Source organism: Podarcis vaucheri, assembly GCF_965113315.1.
Source record: "Podarcis vaucheri genome assembly, chromosome: 17".
Classification (NCBI taxonomy): domain Eukaryota; kingdom Metazoa; phylum Chordata; class Lepidosauria; order Squamata; family Lacertidae; genus Podarcis; species Podarcis vaucheri.
The window spans coordinates 3,264,821-3,279,950 of record NC_138755.1 but is presented as its reverse complement, the minus strand read 5'-3'; the positions used below and the strand labels follow the sequence as shown (position 1 = coordinate 3,279,950).

General features: G+C 41.8%; 1 protein-coding gene across 4 annotated transcripts in view; it reads right to left on the bottom strand.

The window, feature by feature from the left end:
* Nucleotides 1-15,130, bottom strand: part of MECP2 (methyl-CpG binding protein 2) — an 81,420-nt gene that overhangs the window by 53,551 nt on the left and 12,739 nt on the right. For 2 of the 4 annotated variants that reach the window (XM_082205730.1, XM_082205728.1), the window contains exon 2: nucleotides 12,570-12,668. The exons of the other annotated variants lie outside the window; for them this stretch is intronic. In XM_082205730.1, the coding sequence (XP_082061856.1) occupies nucleotides 12,570-12,571 (2 nt within the window). In that variant the 5' untranslated portion in view covers nucleotides 12,572-12,668. The remainder of the gene's footprint in view (nucleotides 1-12,569; nucleotides 12,669-15,130) is intronic. 4 annotated transcript variants of the gene reach the window in all.

Genomic DNA, 15,130 nt, shown 5'->3' with positions numbered 1-15,130 from the left:
AATTTTTTCTAAGTTGGACCTCAATTCCCTTCCATCGATTTCCCATTTTGTCTTGAATAATGATCTTTTTAACCAAATCCCATAATCATGAGTGTTGTTAGAACTTAATTTTTCCCTCCCTCCCATCCCCGGTTTGCGTCCCTTCCCAAAGCATGTCCAAAATAACAGTTATTAGCCCGGGTTCCTCACGTCCGAGGCCCTCCAGTCTCTTTCAGTCCCTCTCCGCCGGTCTTGTTGGTAATCCTTTATGCCAGTTGTCACATCTCGAAAGAGTTCTTTCACCATCAATCCAAAGTCTCTTCCCATATTTGCAAACAGCTGCTGAAGAGTTTCCACAAGGCATGAATCTTGAAGGTAATCAAAGTCAGAGTCTATGTGGAGGCCCCGATTATATTTCTTTATTTTAAATTCCTTAATTTCATAGACTCCCAGGGCCTCCACTTTCGTCTTCTGCATCTTTCGTGGATTTATAGTAGATTTACTCCAATAATCTCCTTGTTTGTATTCCACAGGCGTCAGCTTCTGCTCAGTATTTTCCCACATCACTTCTTCTCTTTCTTGTTTTGTCTTCTCCTCTTCTTTTATTATCATTTCTGGTTCAGCTGTGGATTCTTTCTCATTGAGGTCCTCGTTACATTCAGCAGGACTACTTGTTTCAGAAGTCAAGGTCATCAATTGTTCACTCATAGCCGTAGTCTGCTCTTGTAAGATTCCAACCAAATAAAACATCCTTTCGATTTCTCCCAGTATCTTTCCATCCACAGCCATTGTAGTTCCACAGAATTCCCTCTAGAGGGAATCTGGTTACTTAGTATTCTTTTCCCCAACAGTCCTCTGTCTTGTTATTGTTTCTTTATTTCCAACAATTTTAGATCAATTGTAACTCTTTTTAATCCAGAGGTAACTTAGGTAGCAATTTTCCACTATTAACAGTCCGTTTGACAGCTTTGACAGCTGTCAAACTCTGCACTTCTTAAACCAGCTCCAAAGCAGGACGCTCCCGGGCCCGGGAGGGGGGGTTGTTTACAACAGAGCATAAAACATCCAACACTCCTCTCTCCTGCTCAAAATTTCCAAATCTTGGAAGTCACTGTCTTTTTTAAAACTCACCCTTTACAGGGTAGGCACTCCAGCTTAGTTCTTTTTTCGTTGCTCTAGATCGTCTGCAAGGTAGGGGGTGCGGACTTCCTTTTAGCACATCCCCCGATCGTCTCAAATTCAGTGGATAAATTTCTTAAAAGCCAAGTCCAAATTACTCACGGGTTGTTTTTTCAGCCGAATTTCAAGGAAGGAAGTCAGCGCTCTCCGGTCATGGCTCGCGGCTTCGCTCAGCAGAGGTAGCGATGGACTCTCAGTGCCGCGCCACCCCCCGTATCCCCTCCGCAGCCTTTAAAAAGGCTCTTCGCGAATCAGGGGGGGCGCTTAAGGCACCCGCCGAGTCTTCAGTCCGCAGGCACCGCGCCTGCGGTTTTAAGGGTCCCCGTGTCGCCGGCACGGCAAGACCCGTCCCCTGCTGAGCCGATTCCCTCCGGAGCTCGGAGGGAATCCGCCATTCCCAGATCGCGTCAACCCCGGAAGTCCCCACTTTGCATACATCTTGGCTCATGCTAGAGAGAAAGCATCTGAGTCAGAAGCACACAACTGTCTATAGCACCCTCCTTCTCTTCAGAAGATTTGACATAGCCTTTCATGTATCATGAACCTCACCTACTGGCTCTACAGCACAAGCAAAGGGCTGTGTAATTCTGATTCCATATTACAAATAGCAACTGAGGGTCTGTCAAGCAGATTACAGTTATTTCTGCAAGATGACTCCCATGGTATCACGGCACGTGTCCTTGCACTCACCTCAAACAAGAGATCATATGTAAAGCACCAAATACACCAATAGCAATAGATAAATAAATAAACAGAAATCATAATTAGGGCTGTCAAGCAGTTTAAGTGTTTAAGTTTACTGTATTGCCCTTTCACAGATCAATTCATTACACTGAGATGTACATTGTTTATCCTGTTTGCGCTCTGCATCCAGATGGGAAGCTCAAAGTAGATTACACTCTAAAAATCTGCAAACATATAATTATAAACAAAACAAGGAAAATAATTTGCATATTACCATAACCTCAGTGCCGTGCCTCTTCTAAGATACTGAAGGTATTACTAGAAAGAAACACTATTGAGACAAGAAAAGTTCAAACAATATTATTTTCTCATTCCGTTATTTGGAGGAAACCTACAGAACTAAAACGAACAAATCAAAACAAATACACCCTTAATTTTCAGTCCCACCAATTAGCTACTTTGTTTAAGGCAAAAGAAATTGAAGATCCATGATTTGATCTCCTTTTTTAAAAACAAAATCATTGGGGTGAGAGGCAAGTTGAATTGGAATAGCAGGGCTTGATCCTCCTTCCATGTGTCATTTAACAAATCTAAATACCCCTCCCCCTGAAAACAGCTACAGGGGGCTTGCTATTTCCTGGCCCAGTTGCACTGGCTGCCATAAGTCTCTGGGCCCAATGCAAAGTGCTAGCGTTGACCTATAAAGCCTTACACAGCTCAGGACCTCAATACCTTAAGGACTATCTCTCCCCCCATACAAACTGACCCAGACTCTGTTCTTGTCATCTGAGGCACTTTTCTATGTCCCCGGGAGGTTTGGAGGGTGGCAACACAAGAACAGGTCTTTTCTGTGGTGGCTCCCCTTCTGTGTAATGCTCTTCCCAAAAAGACTTGCCTAGCACCATCATTGTATGTCTTAGGTGCTAGGCAAAAACATTCCTCTTTACCCATGCCTTTGGCCATTCAATAATCTATGGTCTGTTAAATGGGGGGGGGGAGACACTGTTATTATGATTATTTTATGGTTATTTTATTATTATGTTTTTATTATTGTGTTCTGTAAAGTGTGTTATTAATGTTGTACACCGTCCTGGGATCTTTTGATAAACAATAAAATAAAATATTTAACTAGTAAAACTGTGTAGAAAGCATTAAAATCCCTCCTTTGCTCCAATCAGATCCCTCATTTGGTTGTTTAATAAATAATATTAAAAGAGACAAGCGATCCAATCAAAGCTCTCCAGCATCTTTTCAATTTTCACCGTAAGCATTTATTTTAATCTATTCACTGACTGAAGTTTACAAAACTCAAAAACAAAAACCAGAAAAAACCTCTCAGAATTGTTTAGTTTGATTAAAGTAGCTTCAAGTTAAGTATTTTTGGGTAGCGCTCCGCGGCGACCTGGAAGTAATGGAGCGCATTACTTCCAGGTTTCACCGCTCGTGCATGCGCAGACGCTCAAAATGACGTCATGCACATGCGCAAAAGCGGTGAGACGTGACCCGTGCATGTGCAGATGCAGATGCACAGTCACATGTTATGTTTACTTCAGGATGCAAATGGGGCTCCAGAACGGATCCCCTTCATATCCAGAGGTACCACTTTACTTGCATGTTTCAGCTCACTTTTAAAAATAACACATACACAGTGCTGATAAGCTAATTGATACCTTTTTCCTGATAGTTCAGGTGTTGTCAATTTATCCACTCAGAATACACTAAAACCAAATACATACGCCTCTTTAATATGCCTACAGAAGCCTCTCATACAATGGACATGTTAGCCTCTAAGGCACCACAGCAACTCATTTCTTTATCCAGCCACAGAAACATGCTGTAAAAACAATGCAGCCTGGACAAATGTTTCCGCCCATCAAGAGTACAGCCCAGATTTAGAAGCTGTGTCATCATATCAATAGTGCTGCAAAGCAAACTTCAGTGACTAGCAGATCTCTGCTACTGATGGAGGTGAAACAGGAAATAAAAATTGCTTTATAACTAGAGGGCCCCTCCACCACCGCTGTAGAGGGAAAATCTCCTAGAACCACATCATTTTACCTTTTTTTTTTTTTTTACCCTAAAGCCACTGTGAAGCCTATATTCCTTACACATTCTTCAAAAAGATTGTCTTATAGGAAAAAGTGCAACGTTGTTCAATGCTTCCTTCTATGTCAAAGTCAAAATGGGTTTTTAAGTAGTGAAGAGGCAGGCAAGAATAGACGCACATCTCAAATATGTGTTTTTCCAACAACTTTCATTCTACAGTGGTACCTCGGGTTCAGTACCACCCAAAGTTAGACATTAAGGAATTTTTTTTTAAAAAAAACTTTAAAAATCTACAGGACGTGGAAGTCTGACAAAATAATTCTATACACCAATTATGTGAAGCACTGGTTTTTTTTGGGGGGGGGGTAACACAACCACAATATCAGCAGAACTGGAACAACTATACAGTAGTACCTCTGGTTATGTACTTAATTCGTTCCGGAGGTCTGTTCTTAACCTGAAACTGAAGCACCACTTTAGCTAATGGGGCCTCCCGCTGCTGCCGTGCCACTGCCACACGATTTCTGTTCTCATCCTGAAGCAAAGTTCTTAACCCAAGGTACTATTTCTGGGTTAGCGGAGTCTGTAACCTGAAGCGTATGTCACCCGAGGTACCACTGTACAGGGTTACCTGAGGATTTTTTGTGGGGGGAAACACTCCACCAGACAATACTGTACAAAATGGGTAGCCATGGTCCAAGCATCCCTGAAAACACAGCCAATGTCCACCAGTCAGGGACTGTGCCAGCAACAATGCCCACATACCACCCATGCCTGATGGGAGCCAATGAAGGCTCATGGGGGGGGCAGCCAAGTACACCTGCACTGGGCCTCTGAAGGCAAAGCTGGCCAGGAGGCCCTGCCAAGCACTGGCTGCTTTTTTATTTGAGTTTATAATTTATTCTAACAAGACTCCTATCCTGGGCTTCAGCATCAACACACACAAGACCTACAAAACCCACATTGTATTTAATAACTGACTTGCTAGCCAGAGGTGATCAAGAATTGCTTATATCTTGGAGTTATAGGGAAAAACTATAGAAACTACAGGCTTTGGGGAAACTTTCAGCAGAGGCCTTGAGGTATTATATCAAAATCAGAGAGCAAAGCTGATTAGAAATAATGAAATAACAAAAGATTTCAACATAAAGAAAGGGACTAGGCAAGGCTGCCCTTTGTCACCTCTATTGTTTATTATGGTATCAGAATCATTAGTGATTGCAATAAGGAAAGACCCAGAAATAAAAGGAATAGTAGTAGGAAGTAAATCATATAAAATAAAGGCCTTTGCAGATGATTTGGTAATATTTACCAAAATTCCGGCAGAAAGCGTATTAAAAATATTAGATAGAATTTCTAAATTTGGAAAGGTGGCGGGATTAAAAATAAACACAAACAAAATGCTAGCAAAAAATATGTCTGCATAAGAGAAAAAACAACTGCAAATAAATTCGGAATTAACAATAGTTAACAAGGCTAAATATTTGGGAATTTGGTTAAAAAATAAAAACAGTAACCTATTTAAAGATAATTATTTAAAGATATGGAAAGAAATCAAAAAGGACTTAGAAATATGGAATAGGCTGAACCTATCGCTCTGGGGAAGAGTATCCACAGTAATAATGAATGTGCTCCCTAAGATGATGTTTTTGTTTCAGATGATCCCAGTGACTGGGGGTTCAGGATGTTTCAAGTCATGGCAGAAAGACCTTTCTAAGTTTCTTTGTCAATACAAAAAACCTAGAATTAAACATAAATTATTAATAGACGGCAAAAACAGAGGAGGACTTGCACTGCCAGACCTGAAAATTTATTATGAATCTTTATTATAACTTTATTATGAATCTTTATTATGTACCTCGGGTTACATACGCTTCAGGTTACAGACTCCGCTAACCCAGAAATAGCGCTTCAGGTTAAGAACTTTGCTTCAGGATGAGAACAGAAATCATGTTCCGGCGGCGCGGCAGCAGCAGGGGGCCCCATTAGCTAAAGTGGTGCTTCAGGTTAAGAACAGTTTCAGGTTATGTGCAGATCTCTGGAACGAATTAAGTACTTAACCTGAGGTACCACTGTACCAATAACAAACTTAGTTGGTCTCTAAGGTGCTACTGGAAGGACTTTTTAAATTTTGTATCAATAGAGATATTCAAGAAAGACGATAAAAAAGGTTTTCCAATGGAAGAATCAAAAATAGATAAAGAACAAATACAAAATAAGAAAAGAATAATTTCTAGAATGTATAGGCTTAGAATGGGGGGTGAAAGATGAAGAGGTGAAAGAAGTAATGATTAAGTAGGCAAAAGATTTTGGCAAAAATATCCAACTATCGGCATGGGAAAGATTCTGGAATAGAGAATGGAAATGTACGGTCTGTTATACACTAAAGGAAAATCTGTTGAAGATGTTCTACAGGTGGTATATAACTCCCAGAAAACTATCTAAAATGTATAAAACAAGCTCTAACACTTGCAGGAGGTGTAAACAGGCAGAAGGGACACTGTTTCACATGTGGTGGGGTTGCAAAAAAATTAAGAACTTCTGGGATATTATATATGAGGAGTTGAAAAAAATGTTTAAGCAAACCTTTATAAAGAAACCAGAAGCTTTCCTTTTGGGCATCTTAGATTTGGATATCCCAAATGAAAAAAGAGAATATTCTTATATGCTACAATGGCAGCAGGAATATTAATAGCTAGAAATTGGAAAAGTGAAATAGTACCAACAAAAAGGGAATGGCAGGATAAATTATTTGAATATCTGGAATTGGCAAAAATGACAGATGCGATTAGGAGATAGTCTAACCAAAAATTCCAAAAGGAATGGGAAATTTACAGAGATTATTTAAAAAACTGTGTCCCCAAGTCAAAACCTGGATTTGCTTTGATTAATTTTCGCAAAACACAACATGGATTACAAGTATTGTATGCTGAAAACAGCAGAAATGAAGAAAGGACAAAAGGATCAATTAAAAAAATATACAAAATAAACCCACATTGAGGACGGAAGCCTATTAGAGAAGAAAAGGAATTGAGATTAAAGAATAGGGTGACATAAGTCTGTATGTAATAACTTATCTATTTATGGTTGTATGTATGCTTTTTGTAATTTTTTTATTTTTTGTTTGATGTTGTCATTTTACTATTTTGGTTTATTTTATTGTCTGTGTTTGTTCATCAAGTAAGAAAACTAATAAAAAGAAAAAAGAAAAAAGAATTGCATGCAAGTGAAGAAATGGGTAGGCTAGTAGCAAAGAAGGAACAAGTACGTTCATCCTACACTGTCAATGTGGAAGCACAAACTGCAGGCGGCTCAGTTGGGGGGCGGCTCATGGGCTGGTTAAACGACCCCCGTGGGCCACTTGTGGCCCCTGGGCCTTAGGTTACCGACCCCTGTAATAGATCTTTATATTTTTCCCATACTGAGGCTTGCAACTTGTCTGGGCTCATTTGCAAAGCTCCACAAAACAACAGTACAGCACCCTCACTCCAACAGTTTTAGGAGCTCAGCCAGGAACCACTATGTGGTTACATTCTCTTATGCTGCTTACAACCACCATTTGGAGCCCAAGACACCAAAGGAAAGGACAGCCCATGCAACACAGCTCCCACCACAGTTCAAAGAGCCCACATAGCCCTCCTGCTGTGGGAAGTAGGAAATGGTATCGCAAGGCCCACCAGGGGGAAGGGAAGAAATGTCCCTACTCACCTTTTACATGACTGGTTAAAAAAATGTTGAAAGGGAAAAAGAGCATGCACTCAAACCCACACTGAACAGCTCCCTAATCACTCAGCCACAACAGCAGACAGGAAATACAGTGGTGCCTCGCAAGACGAAATTAATTCGTTCCGCAAGTTTTTTCGTCTAGCGAATTTTTCGTGTCGGAAAAGTTTTGGAAAAGCTTCAAAAATCACCAAAAACCTCAAAAAAGGCTACCACACCGCGTTCTATGAGTTGCTCCTCGAAGTCAAGTCGCAACTGTATTAACGGTGTTAAGAAAAAGGAAACAAACTTTCAAAAAACGCAAGACGTTTTCGTCTTGCAAAGCAAGCCCATAGGGAAATTCGTCTTGCGAAGCAGCTCAAAAACCGCAAAACCCTTTTGTCTAGCGAGTTTTTCGTCTTGCGAGGCATTCGTCTTGCGGGGCACCACTGTACACATATCATAGGGAATTGTCAGTGCCCAGCCACAAGACCCAGTCATAGGTAACAGGAGTCCAGAGCCTGTAGGAGCCCTGCCTGGGCAGGGATCCCCAGGTTCAAAGAAAAGGCACGACCCCACACTTGGAAACTGAGCCAGTCAGGGGAAGAGCTACACAGATTGATAGGCCAGCTCTGCCATGTAGGATCCCAGCACGGCTCATTGCCAGGCCTCACAGAAGTTCTTTATGTAAGAAGTGCCCTTTCACTCTCTGTTTCCAGTCACCAAAGTTCCCTCTTGCGAGCTCTAAGAGTGCATGACATGGGGTCATATATAACTGCATGTGGGTTTGTGTACTGGTGGTGGTGCACCGGGACAAAGTGTTAGGTTACACCATATCCCAGGAGTCAGCAATCTTTTCCAGCAGGGGGCCGGTCCACTGTCCCTCAGACCTGGGGGGGGGGCAGGATTTTTTTTTTGGGGGGTGAACGAATTCCTATGTCCCACGAATAACCCAGAGATGCATTTTAAATAAAAGCACACATTCTACTCATGTAAAAACACCAGGCAGGCCCCACAAATAACCCAGCCCAGAGATACATTTTAAATAAAGGGATACATTCTACTCATGTAAAAACAGGCTGATTCCCTGACCGTCTGAAGGCCAGATTTAGAAGGTGATTGGGCCGGATCCGGCCCCCGGGTCTTAGTTTGCCTACCCATGCCATATCCAGTGCTGAGTTAGCAAATAGGGGCTGTTATTTCCCCACCCCCTGCACATCAACTGAAGTCAATAAGCAGCTGTGAGTATGCCTTTCCTCTGTGATGCCTACATCCCATCCATTCCTTTTAGGATGGCAATCTCTGCATTTCACAGCAGAGTTTCTGACAAATCCCATACAGTGGTACCTCTACTTGTACGTTCACCTCCAGTTACGTATCCTTCGGGATACGTGCGCAGCAAACCCAGAAGTATTTTTCTGGGGTTTGCCACGTGTGCATGCACAGAAGCACTAAACCGTGCCGCGTGCATGTGCAGAAGCGGCACCTCCGGATACGCACACCTCAGGATCCAACCGGAGCTCCGGAATGGATCCCGTGCGCAACCAGAGGTACCACTGTAGTTGCTAAGCCAGCAAAACATGAGTGTAGGATTGTGCCCTGAATTACTACTACTTTTTAAAAGTAGCCTAAACTACTTTAAAAAAAAGCAACTTCCAGTCAAAAGTTGCAAAGCCTCAATAAACATCTTCATAACTACATCTGCAGAAGCTGAATATAAAAACCCTGCCCTTACCCCCACCCCCACAAAAATCTATATTATTAAACCCCCAAACACTTATAATGGGAGATGAAAGTGCTTTACAAATTCTGTTTCTAGTGTCAATATTAGTTTAGTGTGATGTGGTCCCCCACTGAGGAAAGCCTTTTTTATATCCTATTTGGTTCTACAGAAGGTGTGGGAGTCTTTCTGCAAATCACTTCCATAATTCAAACTATAACGTGGCTACTCATGAAAAAGGCCGATTTATGACAGGAACCACAGGTCAGCACAACACTATTTAATTGACTAAACTCAAAATACGATACTTTCACTGACATAAAAAGGGGTTCAACAGCATCTTGTTAACTGAAGCCAGAGATCAATCAACAGTTTTCACAAAAGCTGGAACTGAGGATGTGTTCACATTTCTGCCTTAGAGCCAGTAAGTTGTGCCTGCCCCCAGGCCTTTCACAGCACTTCCCCCCAGATGTTCACATCAACACAGCTTCATTCCTTTGTACATGTCAAGGGGGGAGAATGTTCCATGCAAAGGTGATCCTAATTTGTCTCTAGCCAAAGTGTGAATGGCTTCAGGACTCCCATCCATGTGAAGCTGCTTTGAGAAATAATGCATCAAACAGTAGTATTTTATTAAAAAGTACAGGATACTTATGCATTTAAAACCCAGCACTGGAAAAGAACTGAGTACACAGTAAACAGGAGTATGGGCACAACCTTAGGCTACAGGTTCTGACACAGCATCCTGGAACCCACAACAGCTACTTTTCATATTTTGGTTGTGGGTGTTTGAACATCCTTTCAGTAATGCACACAGTGCTTCAGCTGTAGAAGGGCCAGGAAGTGTGTGCATATATATAAGCTTGCAGAGTTTCATTTCCAATTTCTTCTGCGTCTGCACAACACCAGCTCATTCCCTTTTTGCAAACCACTTCTTTTCAAGATTTTCAGTGTTCACCTTCTGTTGGCAAGCCCCTTTTGATCTGCATCTACCTCCATAAAAGCCTCAGCATCAGGGCTGTAGGGCCACGGGCCAGTATTTGTAACATCATGATTTTTTTGTGGCAGGTTCAATTGTAAGAAGAAACATTTAAAACGTATGTTTGCATCATATCATTTTCTTCCCCTCCCACATATATAGGTAGATTTATATAGATATAGACATATAGATATAAATATATTGTTTGACTAAGACGTATTTTAAAAATCAAAACACTTTTTATGCCAGGGAAGGCGCACCAGATTATACAGCACCAGATTTTTTAAAAATGAGGCTTGAAGAAGAAGATTGCTCTGAATTTTCACTTCTTTGATTTCAGTTTTAACCCATGACACAGATTGTTGCAATTACAAAATGCCAATTCACATCCTCACAGAAAGAAGATTAAAGCATTTAATCACTTGCAGAACAGCTTCAACCATAACTAACTACCACATAGGACCAATTGATACATTATTTCCATATAGGCACACCTGTACCTGTAAAGCTCAAATGGTAATATAAATCTGTTTTAGAAGATGGACAGTTGTCGGACAAGCCACTCAAGTGGTTCATCAGCTTTAATTTCCTCTCTTTGGAATATTCATACCTTTTCTCAACAACGGATAGGGAACACTTGAGGGCACCACCATGTATTTTAGAACTAGCATGAAAAGCAGCCCTGAAGACATTATACTATTAGCTCCCAAACTGTTTGTCAAGGAGACCCATCTAACCAAGCACAACAGGAGCATCCACTGTTGGGGGCGGGGGGGGGCTGACTGCTTTCAACATCAAGAAAGGTGCAGGGACAGGAGAAAGCAACTTTTGCAAACCTTACCACATCACACTGAATAGCTGAGGAGACAAACGACTTGAAATGACAAGAGTTTGAGCAGGATAAGAGTTCATCTCCCTCCATGCCTGTTTTGATGCCAACCGATGGATGAATAAACATGCCTAACTCCATCATGTTGTGTGTGGCCCTCAGTTCCACAGCAAACAGAGATATTGCGGCACCCCTTAGTTTCTTTTGAATATTGATTCTCTGTTAGTCTCCTATCAGTCCACGAACAAAACATTTAAACTAATCCTCAAATGTGTTTTTTTCTAAGTTCTTAAGAAATGGTTACACTGTGTTTTGTGATGCAGTTGTGCAGGGAGAGAGGCAGAGAACCAGAATGATACAGATGGCACAGCAATAGAAGCTGCAAACTGCACTACAGCACAGTATGATCTTTTCAAATAAACAGACACCAAAGCTGGAAGCTTGGTACATAGTACAGAGGAGAAATTGTTAAGGATCTAGTCAGCTTGCAAAAATACAATCCACACAATGTTGCCAAAGCCAACAGAAAGCCTGGTTTATCAAGCACCCTTGCACAGCCAGCTTTACAAGTTGCTTTTAAGCAGCTCTTCGCCTGCTTCCCAGGCCTCACGGTACCGTCTTCTTCCTCATCAACAAGAGAAGCCAGTTGTGACCAGAACATCACTTCCAATTCTAGTGGCCCAAAGCATACTTTTCCAAAACTATAAACAAATGGTCGCTGCTACAGCATTAACAAGCTTCTGACCTGACCAATAATGCCCAAAGAGTGGCACTAAAGGGTTTTCACCTATAAACGTGAAAAACGACACTGGAAGCCTATGGCATCATCCACTTCTGAGAAATGATGCCCTTTAAAAATGAACTGCAATTTAGGCCCAGTTACATATACTTCCCCCCACCCACACTGGGGTATCTAGGAAACTATCAAACATCTTTTTTGCCAGTAACAAATGCCAATGTCTATATATGCAGAAAAATAGGCATCTTTAAGCTACAATGTACAGTGGTACCTCGGGTTAAGTACTTACGGTAATTCATTCCAGAGGTCCGTTCTTAACCTGAAACTGTTCTTAACCTGAAGCATATGTAACCTGAAGTGTATGTAACCCAAGGTACCACTGTATAGGGGGCTCAGTAGGCCAGGGCCACTGTGTTTTAAAAAATAACCTCTGGGTTAATGCAGCCTTTGGATCCAAGCTCTTACTAGGCCTTGGGAAACTGCCTTTATCTAGCACAAGAAAGTTTAAAAGAGCTGAACAAATGTTTCAAACTAGTAAAATTTGCTAAATTGGAAATATGGCCTTAAAGATGACACATAGCTCCCTTTCCTGTTCGCTTTACTCTGCCTCACTTGCCCTTGGACACTCCCCTTTCTTTCCCTAAACCCTTAACACTGTTCACAGTCATATCTCTACCATACACATAAACCATTTCTGCATGTGAACACTTACATATTTGTCTTTTCTTCCTGAACCTTGTAGCCTCCTGTATGTTCTTTATATCCATCTTTTGCTACTTGATTGGGGAAATTCTGTGGGGATCTGTAGGATCTGTAACATCACATAGAGTTTTCCTATTACAGTGGTACCTCGGGTTACATACGCTTCAGGTTACAGACTCCGCTAACCCAGAAATAGTACCTCGGGTTAAGAACTTTGCTTCAGGATGAGAACAGAAATTGTGCTCCAGCGGCGCAGCAGCAGCAGGAGGCCCCATTAGCTAAAGTGGTGCTTCAGGTTAAGAACAGTTTCAGGTTAAGAACGGACCTCCAGAACGAATTAAGTTCTTAACCCGAGGTACCACTGTACATGCCTTACCACACTAGAAATCGTGCTCTAGCGGCGCGGCAGCAGCAGGAGGCCCCATTAGCTAAAGTGGTGCTTCAGGTTAAGAACAGTTTCAGGTTAAGAACGGACCTCCACAACGAATTAAGTTCTTAACCCGAGGTACCACTGTACATGCCTTACCACACTAGCTCTCACCAGGCACTTGCACAGGGACCATGCTCATCTTCTCTGTATCGTTCCAATTTTAGTATATGTGCTGCCATAGTGAGCACGCTCTCAACAGGCACTTGAATCAGTATTTTAGTTTCTAACATTAACATTTTAGGGACATTCAGGTAGGTAGCCGTGTTGGTCTGATGCAGTCGAAATAAATAAAAAAGTAGCACCTTAGAGACCAACTAAGTTTGTTCTGGGTATAAGCTTTCGTGTGCATACATACTTCTTCAGATACACTGAAACAGAAGTCACCAGACCCTTATATATAGTGGGAGGGTGGGATGGGTTTTTTCTCAGAAGGGTAGTAGGAGATGGGTGATTGACTCAATGGGTATTTTAGGGACATGGGGATTTTCCCATCACTAGTCTAAAGTCCAGGCTTGTGCCCCAGGGATGGATGTCACTTCAGTGTTGCTAACACAATGGTTTGACTTCCCCTGTGAAGGTGCACTCCATTTTCTCTTGAAACAGACGGATACTAACAAGAGTCTAAAGTCGGAGCCAGCCTCTAAGCTGCAACCTATTCAAGTCCAGGTTTTAAAGAAGGAGGGAGCAGGTATTTGTCCACAGACAGCTTTCTGTATCATGTGGCCAGCATAACTAAACCACTTCTGGTGCAGCAGGACACCGCTGCTGTACCAGAGCGCACGGAAACACTTCTTACCTTCCCACCACAGCGGTACCTATTTATCTACTTGCACTGATGTGTTTTCGAACTGCTAGGTTGGCAGAAGCTGGGACAGAGTAATGGGAGTTCACCACCGTTCTGTGGATTTAAACCGCTGACCTTCCAATCAGCAAACCCAAGAGGCTCAGTAGTTTAGACCACAGTGCCACCCACGTCCCTAAGGAATCTCAACTAAACTATCCATGACAGATGGCTAGGTTGTATATATGTATAAATAAACCAACTATTATAAAGACACCACAGTCCACTGTGCCTCATTTTAAAAAGGAAGCACAGACCTTGGCTAAGTGCCTGGAACCCCTGGAATCTCATACCACTTGGAGATTGGGGTAGCATGCAATAGTAATCTAACTCTAAAAGCAACAGGAAATTGTGTGGCATGAGGAGGAAAAGGAAGATAAAAAGGAAAGGGGCAGGTGCTTTGCAGCTGAAGCTGCCATTAAAAACAACCACAGAACTTGTATGCCAATCAAGCCACCCTTACCACAAGTTATGCTGTTAACAAATTATTGGACTCAGAGACACTCCAAGTTGCAACAACAAAATGCCACCTTGTTGCCCAAAGAAAACACATACCTTGCCATCCCCTCTACTGGGATTTTTTTATTGATGCTGCTAAGCTTTGGAGCTTTTCCTTCTCCAGAAGGCATTAAGAACATAGTAGCCTAAACAAGCAGATGAAGCAGTAGGCAAACAAACATAATGAGCATGTTTAGAACAGATCCCTGAAAACACAATAACGTAGAATCCCGGCAGAACAAGGCATGCCTGTGCCTTGGGCAGAATGCCAGCGACATCCAGCCCCTAGTTATTCCCATGCTTTTAGTCAGTGTCTGTCATTACATGCATTATTAGCCTCCCAATGGACTATCACAACACACTCTACATGGGCCTACCCTTTAAGGCAGTTCAAAGACTTCAGCTTGTATGGAATTTTGTACCTCATCTTTTAATGAAAGCAAGCCATAGACAGCATGGTCCCTTTCACACTAGGTCCCCTTAACACCACTGAGGCAATGTTCATGCAGTACCATTGAAATACTTCAATGCTTGCTTATTTGTTTAAAATCATAAGCGTTTTTACTCATAATTAAGCTCCATAAATTGCTAAATCAGTAAACGCGACCTGTTTGAAATATGTCCTTTAGTCAGTTAGTCTTTTGCTGTTGTCTGTCATTTAATGCCCTTGAATTACACATTTCCTTTTTTTTAGTCAGTGTGATTTCACCATTTTTTGTTGTTTTTTCCGTTTTTCTTTCTTTTTGACACAATAGTTTGCTTCCATGCAACTATTTTACTCTGAAATTGATGCCATTAATTC